At 40.5% G+C, this 13018-nt stretch overlaps 1 protein-coding gene across 2 annotated transcripts in view; it reads left to right on the top strand.

The window, feature by feature from the left end:
- Positions 1-568: 568 nt before the first annotated feature.
- Positions 569-13018, top strand: part of HDAC9 (histone deacetylase 9) — a 281151-nt gene continuing 268701 nt past the window's right edge. Inside the window, exon 1 of one of the 2 annotated variants that reach the window (XM_009879560.1) lies at positions 569-674. In XM_009879560.1, coding sequence (XP_009877862.1) covers positions 569-674 — 106 coding nt within the window. The remainder of the gene's footprint in view (positions 675-13018) is intronic. The other variant, XM_009879563.1, reaches the window with a different exon arrangement.

Here is a 13018-nt window from a genome sequence, read left to right as displayed (position 1 = left end):
CCACTTCGCCCGGCCGGCCGCCCCACAGCCCGGCTGGGAGAGGAGCGGGGCGCGGGGACACCAACACTGGTCCCGGCTGGGGTAACTCAAACTCAACCCTCGGGGGCTCCCGGTCCCTGGAAAAGGGGGGCTTACACAGTTTGATGGTTTTTAAGAGACTGTGTTTCCACACCACCCCCCATCCCCCTCCTCGCCCCTCACCCTCCCTACCCTGCCAGAAAGCCCCGAAGCGCGGAGATATTTCTTCATTTCTTCTTCCACCTGCCGTTGGCTGCCCGAACGCAACTGCTCCAACTCGGCGGCACGCAGCCCCCCGCACGCTGACGGCTCCCTGCCAGCAGGCGGGGGCTGCCCAGAGGGGATTGGGGAGATTTTTTGATTTTTTTTATTTTTTTCCGCCTCTCCCGATAGATGCTCGTGCAAACGCTTAAACGTTGCTAATTGCCGCCGCGTTATTCTCTTAGAACCCTCGCTGGAGGAGGTAGGACCGCAGAGGGTCGTGCCCGACGCCCCTGTGCGAGTGCAGTGATGAATCTCTCGTGTAGCTGAAGTGCAGACTGGTTGGAATATGCTGCAGACAATTTACGAGAGTGAATCGTGTTTTTCCTCAGATGGGGTTTCTGGACGTGAACAGCTCTTGGCTCAGCAAAGAATGCACAGTATGATCAGCTCAGGTAAGAGACAGCTCCCTACCTTGGACTTCAGTGGCTGACTGGGAAAATGCAGCCCGGCGCAACAAGAAAACACCCCACCTTTAAAGAAGTGACTTTATTTTTGTGGGCTTTATGTAAGTTGCTGCTAGATAATTATCTCTACAATAGTATGCTAGAGAGCAGCTGCTGCTTTTGTGGGCAGTTTGTCTCCTTCAGTCTGCTGCTTCCCAGCCAGAGCAAAAAGCTCACAACCGAAATCTAGTTTGGGATTCCGTGTTTGTTTTGTTGTGTGGTTGCAAAATGGGGCTCGTGGTACGGGCTTATTCACAGAGAGAGGCTTCTTCCGACAGCCCTTGTCAGGAGGCTGCAGTTAGAGCCCCTCATAGGCAATTCTGGGCATATGTCTATTGTAAACAGGAGTTGGTCTTTCTGTGAGTGTCCTTTTCTCCAGTTTGCATACAAAGGGATTTTAATACTAATCCCTTTCTCTTTTCAGACCGTGTTACTTTAAAACGCCTTCAATATGCATGGCTTATTTTGTTACTTTAAAAATATTTGAGAACCTGGCAATGGTAGTCATATGTAATGACTCACTGAGATGTAAATTGGACTATTTTTTTAATGAAGGCATTTCAGAGCTGCTCTGAAAGAACAGTGGATATTTCCTCATGTATTTGAAGCTACCCTTGTATTTTATTATCTAGTTTCTTTGCTAGCTGTGTTTGAGACCTGCAAATGATGTACTGAGGATGAATTAAGTTGGAAGAATTGTTGCCATTCAGATAAAATTTCAATTCGTACAGGCTAAAAAAGTAAAAAACTCTGGTTACTCTTGCTTATTAAGCTGTCTGAATTCCAGTTCTGTTCTTATTGGGCTGTAGCTCTGTCTTTTGAGGTACAATGTTATATGTTTTATATCTTTTTAATCCTAGGTGTCTGACTTTGTTTTTCATAAAGTTGGCTCTATAAAGGACCTGTATGTAGATTGCAGGGTGAATTGCTTACATGTACTTTAGTCTTAGTTTACCTCCCTCTTTTTCCCTTTTCCCTTTTCCCTTTTCCCTTTTCCCTTTTCCCTTTTCCCTTTTCCCTTTTCCCTTTTCCCTTTTCCCTTTTCCCTTTTCCCTTTTCCCTTTTCCCTTTTCCCTTTTCCCTTTTCCCTTTTCCCTTTTCCCTTTTCCCTTTTCCCTTTTCCTTTTTCCCTTTTCCCTTTTCCCTTTTCCCCTTTCCCCTTTTCCTCCTTTTCCTTTTCCCCCTTTTTTTCCCACAAATCTTGGAAGTGCTTCTCAGTTTTTAAGATTAATTATGTGTGTAGACCACAGCTCTCTTCAAGTATTGCCTGTTTTGGTACACCTGTTGAGCTCATGTTTGTTTGTTTGTTTTTTAAAAAAACTGTTTCTTTTCCTGCTTTATAGAAAAGGAACTTAAAGTCTTACTTGTGTTTCTTTCTTATGTACAAAATTAGAGCAGACTTCTAATTTCAGATATGAAAATAAACTTTGAGAGATTATGTCAAATGGTAATATCTTTCCTGTTAGAAAAGACATAGATATGTCTTAACCTCATGATTAGTGTTTTTCAATATAGAAAGCCAAGGCTACCTCATAATGATTATAGACCAAAGGAGGGAATGAGAGATTGAAAAGTTATAATGCGCAGGTTAAAATACTGAGAATACCTAATGGGGATGGAGCCTTCCAACTGGTAATATTTAAGATTGGCAATTTTTCTGTTCCTTTATAAAGCTGGTGGATTAGTTTGTTTCATTTTGGGTCTCTCAAAGAATTTACTGCTACTCTAACTTCTTAGAAGAGATGTTGATCACATATTACAGTTCCTTTGTCAAGGACAGAAATCAGGTGAAACACTTGCTAACGAATATGAACAGCAAAGCTCTAGCAAAGACAGTGGGTAGAAGCAGAAGTTTCTCTGAAAGTGTTATAGTTCTGCAAAGCCATCCACAGTGTCGACTTCTTGTTCAAGAATTACTGCTTTTCTTTGGTTTTCCTGAACAGCTCAGCAGGTGTCCAGTGCTATTGTGTTGGTCAGAGAGATAAGACTGACTGCTTCCCCTCCCTCCTGTTGCTTTTTTTTAATACTATGTCAAGTTAAAGTTAGATGTACACAAGTGAAAATCTGGTTTTTTTAGCTCACTGTGCTACCTTGTAGCTGCCAACTAATGTTGCTTTAATAATTGGAATTTTCTCATTTGAAACACAAGGCAGGCAGGTAATTTTCTGTAAATTTATAGCTCTGCTTTTCTTCACTGGAGACAAGAATATTATGTAACAGCTGATTTTTATCTGATATTACATTAGGCCTATATAACATATACAATTTCCCCTGTAGTACCAACTAGAATAGACGGGGGTTTTAGATTTTTAAACAGACCCAAAACCTTAGTCAAGACTATTATCCAGGTAAAAGATGTTTAAATATATATTCTGTAGAACACAAAACATTCCTCACTGTTTCTGTTTGTCTTTAAAACATACAACTATACTGCAAGTAGTTGACTTTGTACATAGTCTGCAGTTTAATTCATGTGACGTGAAACCACAAAGCCTGGTGCTGCTGTCGATTACCTGCAGTTCCCTTGAGTTCAGGGTCTTGCAGGATCAGGCCTGGTAACTTTTCAGGTATTGTCTCCCTCTGTGCTGCATATAGGGGAGAAAGAAATAGCCAGGGTATGACGATGTGCTCTAGTGTTTGGAGTAGCTACAATCAGTCATCTGAATTTTGCTTATCACAGTGCCTTTACTTTAAAGTTATTTTCACTTACATGTACGTGACTTTTTCTCAGGTTAAAAAGTTGCACATATTTAAGAAAAGAGCAGATCCCTGAACATTTACAGTCTGCACCCTCGATATTCTTGAAGTCTTAGAAGCAAGCATAACTTAAACACTCAATGGATTTTTTGGTTTGCTAGTTTCCAGATGTAACGGGCATGTATTATGCAAGTCTGATTTTAAACTGGGCTGGCGCCATCCCCAAAGAGGATGGATTCAATGACCATTGGATACATATTTGCAAAACAAACTGTCTAAGGAATTTCTGACAATAGCAGGGATAGGAAATACTTGTGTCATGTGAAGCAGTTCTTCTGGTATTCCCTCAATTACTGCTTTGCCTGCCTGTCTCCATCCCTTCTTGCAAATCATACTATGAATGAGATGATCTGGATAGGTACCAATCAAAAGTCTAATTATGAATGGAGCAATCTAGATCGGCACTGACTCAAGAAGCTGTGTAATTTGCAGACACCTACACCTTACTGCAGAGAGCAGTTTCAGCTATCTTGAGAAGAGTGAACTAGATTCTCCCATATGGTACTGTTGATGTAAAATGCAGCAGTAAGTGCTGTGCATCCTTATTTAAGATAATGATGCTGATGCATTCTTATTTGATACCATAATTATTTTAGCTTCATGATTTACAAAATAGATCTGGAGTCTAAAGCCTCTTATTTAGCTGGAAGTCCTATTTAGCTATGCTGTTGCTTTTATTTTACCCAAAAAATCTCAACTTCCATGTGCGTGCAATGCCACAGCGGACTCCAGCATTCAGCCGGACTCTTAGCAGAATAAACTGTAAGTCCTTGAAAAAAGCACTTGGTGCAGCGCAGTCCGTAGCAAGAACACTCATTAAAATTTAGTCAATAAATAACTAATGCAGGGCTACGTTACTCAAATAGGTGTCAGTTGTGTGAAGGAGAAGAGAGAACCTACCCAGCCGTGCGATCTATAGATGTGGGACTTTAAGAAGTAATGCCGAGTTCATTACCTTCTGGTGATTTAATATACTGTGCTGTATTTCCAAAGGGTAAGGTTGCTACGTTCACTTCACCGGCCATATTTTGACGTACACCCTTGCACTGGCCTGCCTAAATTACACCTTTATTATTGGCTTTTATTGGATAAGGCATCTTCTGCTTCCTGCCCAAAGCTGTTGTGTTGAAAAATCAAGAGTTCAAGGAGATCTTGAGCTTAAAGCCTTGGCTCGTCACCGAGTTGACAGGTGACCTGAGCAAGTTACGCAATCCTGCTTCCGTCAGCAAACCCTTCTGTGAAATACAGAAAATGATACCTGTCAGGCTCAGGAATCTATAGAGCAAAACTATTCTAAAGGGAATATAATGATTCAGAATGATTAATTTGATTGACTTCATCTACCTACAGGCTTGCAAAACACCTGCAATTTCACAAATGTAGTAAGTGAATATAGTCATGGTATTTCGTTCTCTGCACCAGTCAGGAAATTCAAGCTGTGTCACTTGAATATAAATGACAGAATCAATGCTACATGCATCGTGTTGTACGTGGGTTGACAGGTCCTCATGAGCGATCTTCCCTCAGTATACCCCAATGTACAAAATTTATCTCATATGTTGTGTCTATTGTGTGGCTGTATGACCACGTATACACATTTGTACACCTGCATTTATTTTGCCTTCAGGGAAGATTCATTGGTATTTGCTCTCCTGGCTTTTTTCTGGCCAAACAAAACTTTCACCTGCTCAACTGTTCCTGTGGAGAGATTGTGGAAAGCAAGTTCATTTAAAGGTTTTCTCTGATATTCATGAAAAACTTGACATATTTGCATATCTGAATCAGGTATCATAAACTTCTTACCACATATGCAACATTTTGTATCTGTATCTCAAGCAGTAACTCTTCAGAGAGAACGAGAATAGATAATGCTGAGCTTTTACTTTGTGATTCTCTTCAGAGTAATGAAAAAAAAGTAGTGTGACAATTCAGTTCAGGGAAGTTCTGGATAACAGCCGGAGAGGCTTTTTCAATGCCTGCCATAAAGGCTAGCTAGAAAAAAAATCTAGTGCTTCATAGTAGTAGCTGAAGTATTTGAATTGTTACAGAAGAGTAAGGCCTTAGCCTTAACAATTAAAACAATGAGAAGAGACGAGCAACACAGACCTGCAGGTCTTACGTAGTTAAAATCACACTCATTTTGAGTAGAGGCTCTGCTCAGCAATGTATGCTGGACAAGAATTGGTTATGAATTCAGTTGAACAAAAATGTAGTAAAATGGAATGCAGCTGCTTTTTCTGTTTCATGTTATTGAGAAGACATTTAGTACAGACCAATGTTGTCAACTTCATGTGTCCTCTAATGCTGTAACATTGCTTTTTCTTTCTTCTTTTTTTTATTTAAGTCCCAGCCTCTGAAGTCATGTGATTACCTGACAGTCTTACTTTGTATTAGAAGATATATTTATAGGCTGTGGGAAAAGCCTGGAATAAGAATTTCGAAGTACAAGATTGACAAGAATAGCAAGCTACAAAAGCTGGAAAGAAAATAAAAAAGAATGCAGAGCATAATTTCAAAACCTCTTTGAGCATCTTTCCTGATGCCATTAAACACTGCATTTAATACTGAGGTTCACTAGTACTGGCACTAGGACACTAGCTCCCCTCTCTTTGGTGTGTCGAGCTAAATCACTTTATTTGAAAAGAGGTTTTTACTTCAGCCATTTATTATTTTAGCTGTTCAGCTTTATAACACCTGTTGGTTTGCACTGCGCTCAAACGCACATGCTTTCAACCAGAGTCTTCCCTCCTGTAAAACGGTGTACAGAATCCATTTAGTTCATTAAGGATTGTGGTGGATATGAGGAACATTTGTAACTCTTCCTACTACCAGAGCTTTAATCAGACGTCTGTTTCTGTACCGACTGCCCAGCCCCTTTCTTCTGCACAGTCTTTGCAGAGAGAGCAAAAGCTGTGAGAAAACAGAATAGATACATTGCCTGCAAACATATGTGTGTATACACATTAATTACAGGTTTTGGTATAGATGATGGGGAAGGTTTCAGGTGTCATTGCATTTTAACCTTTCCCAACTACTTTTGTGGGAGGGGTTTTTGTATGGTGGGTACAGTCCAAAATATTGTAGAGAAACTAATAGGCAGATATTGTTGTTAAACACATGGAAATCTAAAATGCCCTGTTCTGTGGATCTCTTTAACAGGCTGACTCCTCTGGGTCAGTTATTCTTAGCCTAGTTATTTTCATCTTATGGCATTACAGGTCTAAGATTAGCCTGTTAGGCGTTATCATGCCATCTGAGTTACCTCCTAATATAACTGTACACCGGAATGATTATTTATAGACAGAGCATTCTGTCATTTTTGCTTTATTTCTGGTAGTTTAAATAAAGAAGAGCAACATTGAAGAAAAACCACAGATTCCTTCCTGCTGCCAAAACAACATGATAACTGCCTGCTGAGGGGCAGGGATATTGTTTAAAACGTGTGCTTGCAGCAGATGCAAACATCCTCTTTTTCTCCCCCACTTCTACTAAAACGAGGTACTTCAGGGCTGCCAGATCGATGCTCTGAACGACTGAGAAGACAGGGCTGGTGTTGCTGATGAGAACAAGGATATCCAGGTGCTATTTTTAGGGGTTGGCACTGTCAACCTCCATGTTCAGTGTGAACATGTCACATATGCACACAGCTTCTCCAAAATGGACCCGTCTCGTTTTGTTACATGAAAGTAATGTCTGCTGTTCAATTAGCCTTCTCGGTGCTTTTCACAGGCGTAATTGGAAGCTTCAGCAAATTGACGCATTTTTAGCAAACCATTCTTTATGGCTGCTTCACAGACATTTCTGCTCACTAGAAAAACTTGAATCCTAAAGGAGAATTGCCATTCAGAAACACAGTAAGGCACGTTCTCCCCTAAGGATGTTCACTGGGATCTTTGTGCTCACGTGTTTAACTAGGAGCAAGCTTTTAGTGACAGTTTAGTAAAGAGCAACAAAAATAGCCAAGTGGCAGATCTTCAGCTGGGTGTCAGTGCAGCCTCTGACTGTAGTTGTTGCTCAGGAAGCTGGCAGTTTATAAAATAGTGAAATATTAATGCATTATCTGATGAACTACATCTTTTTTTTTAACCTTTTTTCTTTGAAATAAATGGCTTGTTTCTATCTTTGTCCATATAAATATCCATTTACTGGGTTTAATCGGGGGGCACCTGATTTGTTCTACTTTAAAATGTTACCAGTGTAAAAAGTCTTGCAAAATCGGTGGAAGCCTTTGCACAGTTGAATGATACGGTGCTGGTTTGACTCCTATTCTATAATAAGCACCTCGTTTCATTTTGTCAGGCTGGCAGTTCTGTGCATGACTGTAAAGGTACTACGGCATTTAGTATAATCTGGGCATAGCCAACGCATCTGTTTTGTTTGTTTTGTGCCTCCTGGTTGTAAGCTCCTTCCAGCTTGTGGAGTATACAAACATGACAAGAGCTCCAAGAATTCAAGCCCTGTCTGGATGAATGTGCTTGAAATGCAGGGTGCTTTATTCTCATGATAACACGTTCCTTCTAGTAATGAAGCTGAGTATCATCAAAGGGAGACAAGAGAAGGAAAGGGATGAATTCTTGGAAAATGCCAAGTATATAAATCATGTTTTTACAATCAAAGACTATTGTTCTCTTTCATGATCCCTGTGGTTGAAGGTATTCATGCCACAGGGAGGAACTGCAGCTATTCAATTTCAGTGAAGTCTGCAATGGAATAATAAGGAAGCTTAATGTTAATTTAATAATTTCCCCTAATTGTTCTGTTCTTAATCCAAGTTTCCTTTTTCTCTCTTGGTGCCCAAGGCCACCACCTTGTTGGTGTTGCACAGTAACAGTGTGAGAGGGAGGAGGGAAAACAGACTGTTAGTATTTAATCTTACATAAAGGCTCTTTCTGGTGTTTGCTACTCCTATTTAGGTTTAGTAAAATCTTAGTGATGGCCTTTTGTTTACCTGTTCACAACTTCTCTTCTTGCAGAGACAGTAAGTTCTTAGTTCTCTTCATCTACTTGTTTGATCTCTAGATCAACATCCCTATTGAAAAACATGTCTTGCGAAGTTTTTTCCTATGGATACAAAAGAATCAAAACTCCTGGACTGTTCAAGGTTCTGATATTCTAATTTGAATCTGACCTTGAAGTTATAAAATGCATAAAGAATACACACATTACAATATCACCAAGGAACATAAAATAAAATACCTATTTTTTTTTTTGAGATTTCATGCTGACATGAATAGTGACAGAATCAGTATAAGGCACAGAATGGTGTAAGAAATAGCAAAAAGAAAATCATCAGTATGAGTCTTTATATTAACATGTCTACTTTTACACGTAGATATATGTTGGTAAAGGACTTTATAGAAGTTACTTAGATGCCTCAGAATGCTCATCATAAAAATCCTTGCACAGCAGCTGCTGAAATTTAGTGGGATCTAAGTTCAGGAGAGCTCTTTACCTCAGGAATCCGGTAGATGCTCACCAGCCTGTCTCATGCATCTGCTCAAAACTTTTCTAGGCTCCAAAGACAGATCCATTCATTCCCACGCACACGTCAGAAAGTTGGCATCCTTTTATTTGCTGTCACTGTTTTTCCTACAGGCTCTGCTTCAGAAGAAGAAGAAAGTTTTAGTCTATTGTTTCTTTTAAGAATTGGCAATAGTTATCATAGAAGGAATTCCATAGGAAATCGTAAGTCTTACCTAGGTTTCTTCAAGGAGTATGAGGGAAGGACTGGCAGGAGGGAAAGCGGTTTGAAGGAAATATGAGACAATTTTATAAATGGAGTAGTAGTGCAGAGATGTGCTATACTTCCTATGTTAAGCACTTCCTATGTTAAAATGCTGTTGTGAGGGAGGGTGGGCCAGGCATGGAAGATGCAAGAGAACTATGTGGGAGGTGAAAACCAGGGGAGTTTGTAAGTACAGTTCTAACTGTCCATGAACAGAGGAAAAATATGGGTGAAAACAGTTATGAAAACAATCAGCTTCCATGGAGATGAGAGAAGTTTTTGTCAAAAAAACTCCAAAGCCATAATGAAGAATATATGGGGAAGTAGGAATATTTTAGAATAAACAAAAGTTGTTAAAAACAACTCAGGACTGTGTTACTCTTGTAATCACACAGTAAGCAAGTATCCAGGCATTTCCCTCACCGCTGTACAGACTATTTTTCTGGGTTGTTTTTTTTTTGTCTGAGAATGAGTAATTTGTTTAGGAGAGGGAGAGGTGCAGGACACTGAGTCTGTCTTTGCAGAGAGTACAAATTCTGCTGCATCTCACCATCTCAAACTACCCTCCCCTTCCCCAAATGTAGCTCAGCTTTTCCAGAGAACCTGCAGAGCAATGTCAGCAGAGCTTTGCCATAAATTCCCATCACTGTGCCATCTGCACCATTTCTGCCTTGCCTTTTCTGCTTGGCCTGGTAGGCAGTTTTCTGAGCCCTGTGCTTATTTGCTGGGGTTGTGGGTTTTTTTCCTCTCACACCAATGCACAGAGCATGATAATGGGGTAGATGGAGAACTTACTGGGGAAAGAAGGGAAATTAAAAATGACAACATTGAAGGGCTATAGGCAAAGAAATAAAGAAGGAATGGTAGTGCAGCTGAATTAAATAATGGTGATTCTATGGATGATTAAGGATACTAATACTGACACAGCTATTTTGTTTAGAAAATAAATGGTTAGAAATAGGAGTATTTAGAAAAAAATTACCCTTGGGCTAAAATTCTCAAACCTCTAAGAGTGAATGCCTCTCTCTGGTCACTGGTCATGCATATGTACTTGTCACTGGTATGCATATACCGTTACAGAAGATGTATATGCATAGACTTGTCAACAATCTTACTCCATCCCCCCTCAATGGGAACATTTTGGTATGGCTATTAAAACCTGTCAAAAATTTCAGGAACTCTGGGTTTCACAAGTTAGTTCAGGTAAGCTCAGATGAGTGCCTGAGGCAAAGTGCTTTTCTTCCTCCTGCAGGACGAGCAGCCGACAGGAGGTGGATGTGCATCCCATAAACATCCCTGTCTGTCTGACATTCTTCATCTGCAGGTATCCAGAGGTCTGCAGCAGCACACATTTATTCTGGAAGGCCTCAGGAACTCATTCTTAAGGACCTGTTTTTATTACTCCCCTCTAGGGGATACTATTGCTAGGTCTGTTCTGGTAGTGACTAGGAGCTCCAGGTGCAGGGCAGGTTATAAAACATTTAGCAACCAAATAGCCTTTATTGTTCTCCTGCAGATTTGGAAAGATGTGAGTGTGGAAATGTGGACTATTCCTTTCTTCATTTTCCTCTTTCTCCTTTTTTTTTTTTTATTTTTATTTTTAATTTTTTATTTTTGGTATCTGTGACTACTATGTATGTGTGGTTATACAGATGTAAGGCCTCGGTACATAGGAGTGAGGGAGGTCTGTAGAGATGGCAGCTGGTGATGCTTGGAAGGCACAGCAGCAGTCCCATCCTCTCACTGGTCCTCTCCCTCGTCGTGGGTTATCCTTCCTCTGCTGAACGGTCATATCTCTTGTACTGACACACGTATTCCTATGTCCATTGGGAGTGGTGGAGTGAATAGCTGTCCCTGGTTAAAACGTGCTTTCCCCTAATTCTCTGTGCTGCTGCAGGTGTGTGCTGTGGTGTGGGGAAGGAGGGCATCATCCTTGAGGTCGGAGGGGCCACGAGCCGGAAAGGGAGTCAAAGCAGTTTCTCTCAATTTCAGCTATCGCTTTCAGTGGCCCCAAATACATGTCAAAACAGTGCCTGGGAAATCTTCCGTGTTCGGAGAATACATCCCATGCTCCTCTCAATGTTTAAAGGACAGAGCCTAAAATTTCACACCCAATTAGTACCTTGTTAAACTCTGGTTAACTGCATAGCACTTTACCCTTAAGTAGAATTTATGCTAATATTGTCCCTATGAAGCTATCAATAATTACCTTTCATTATCCATAGGGCACATTTCATCTGTTAGTACAAAAGGAAAATACCCTACAAACGTACATTGTTTCGTATTAAGTAGAAAATTATATCTGCGCTGGCTTCAGCAATCTGCGCCAAAATTGAACATTCTGGAAGCAGTAGCCATCTGCACGTCTGTACCGTATCAGTCCTGGTGCGGTGCCATGTGAAGAGTCTGCTCCAGGGAAGCCTTCGTGGCTCTTGCGTTCAATTTCTGCTTCAATCTTTTTTTTAATCTTTCTTTGTGGAAAAAAACGTTTTGCCAGACATTCTCCCACTGTAATCCCTCCTATCCTCCTTTATTTTTGTAACCTAAGAGTGCTCCAGTGTACCCTTAACCTTCCTAGACAGCCTGGAAATCAGTAGAATTCAAGTTATGGGAGGAAAATTTTCCTTCATGTGATGCTGTTCCCTGGTTGCTACTTAGGTACTGGAGTCAAATACTTCGCTGTGTAAACCAAAACCATAAAGTAACTCTTAACTGATGCTGACGTGCTAGCAAACGTGGGTCAAAAGGACCATATAGTTGTCATGATTGTTGCTGTTCATTTCTTACTGAGTGCAGTTTCAAGTTGAAGGCACAGTGTGACTCTCGCATCTGGCACTGGGCTGTGCTGAGCCTGGCGACATGAAGTGTAGACGTTGTTTGGATGAGAACCCTTCAAAGTGACTGTGCTCTCCACAGTAACACCCCAAGTAGAAGATTCCAGATCTGAAAGGGGAGAGATTTTCATTGCTGTTCCTTTGCTGAGAAAGTCTGTACCTCTGAACTGGGGACAGCCACAGACCGTGTCCCCAATGGGACAGAATGGAAAACCAGAAGCATTAGTTAGTAAAATTTTATAGGAAATAACGTGTTGTGTCCAGCCATCAGGACTTGGCATTTGAGTAATTGTCCAAACCCTCAGCAGAGAGAAGAAAACTCATCTTTCCCCTTAGATAACACGTTCAGGTGTTGAACTTCATGATTATGAATGCAATTATAAAGTCTGCCTGGAAAACAGTAGTTGCTTTCTGCAAAAGAGAAAGGCCGTATAGATTAATCTTACATTTCTGCACTAAATCTACTTTGTTGTTATGTAACCTTTACTTGCACTCCCCAGAAGGCCCGTAGTTATGCAAATAATTCTCATTTATAATATGATTTTCCTCTTCCAATATAGATGGATGGATGCTTAGGTGGGTATAAATAGTATGTGTTCCATGCAAAAAAAAAAAAGCATAGTAGTGCAAATGAAAATCAGACTCTTTCTACTTATGGAAGTCTTTCCAAGCTCTTAATCATCTTAGATCCAATTAGCCTTTTCCTGTTTGTGACATGGCTCCCTTTGAGATAGGATAACTGAACTGGAATATTCCTGGTGACAAAGCCTCGTTGATGAATATGAAGACTTCCTTTTATCCTGCTTTCTGTACTTCCTGTTTTCATTTTTGGATCTTGCTGTACATTGACCACATGTTGTCACTAAGCTGTCTGCAATGACAGCCATCTGTTTTTAAGGTTATATTAAGGTTAATGAAGCACAGTAAGGTATATTCCACTCATTCTTCCTAATAGAAATTACTGTGCACATACAAAA

Source organism: Charadrius vociferus, unplaced genomic scaffold, assembly GCF_000708025.1.
Source record: "Charadrius vociferus isolate BGI_N301 unplaced genomic scaffold, ASM70802v2 scaffold262, whole genome shotgun sequence".
Taxonomy (NCBI): Eukaryota; Metazoa; Chordata; class Aves; order Charadriiformes; family Charadriidae; genus Charadrius; species Charadrius vociferus.
Note: the sequence above shows the minus strand (reverse complement) of the source record. Positions and strands in the feature narration are given on the sequence as shown.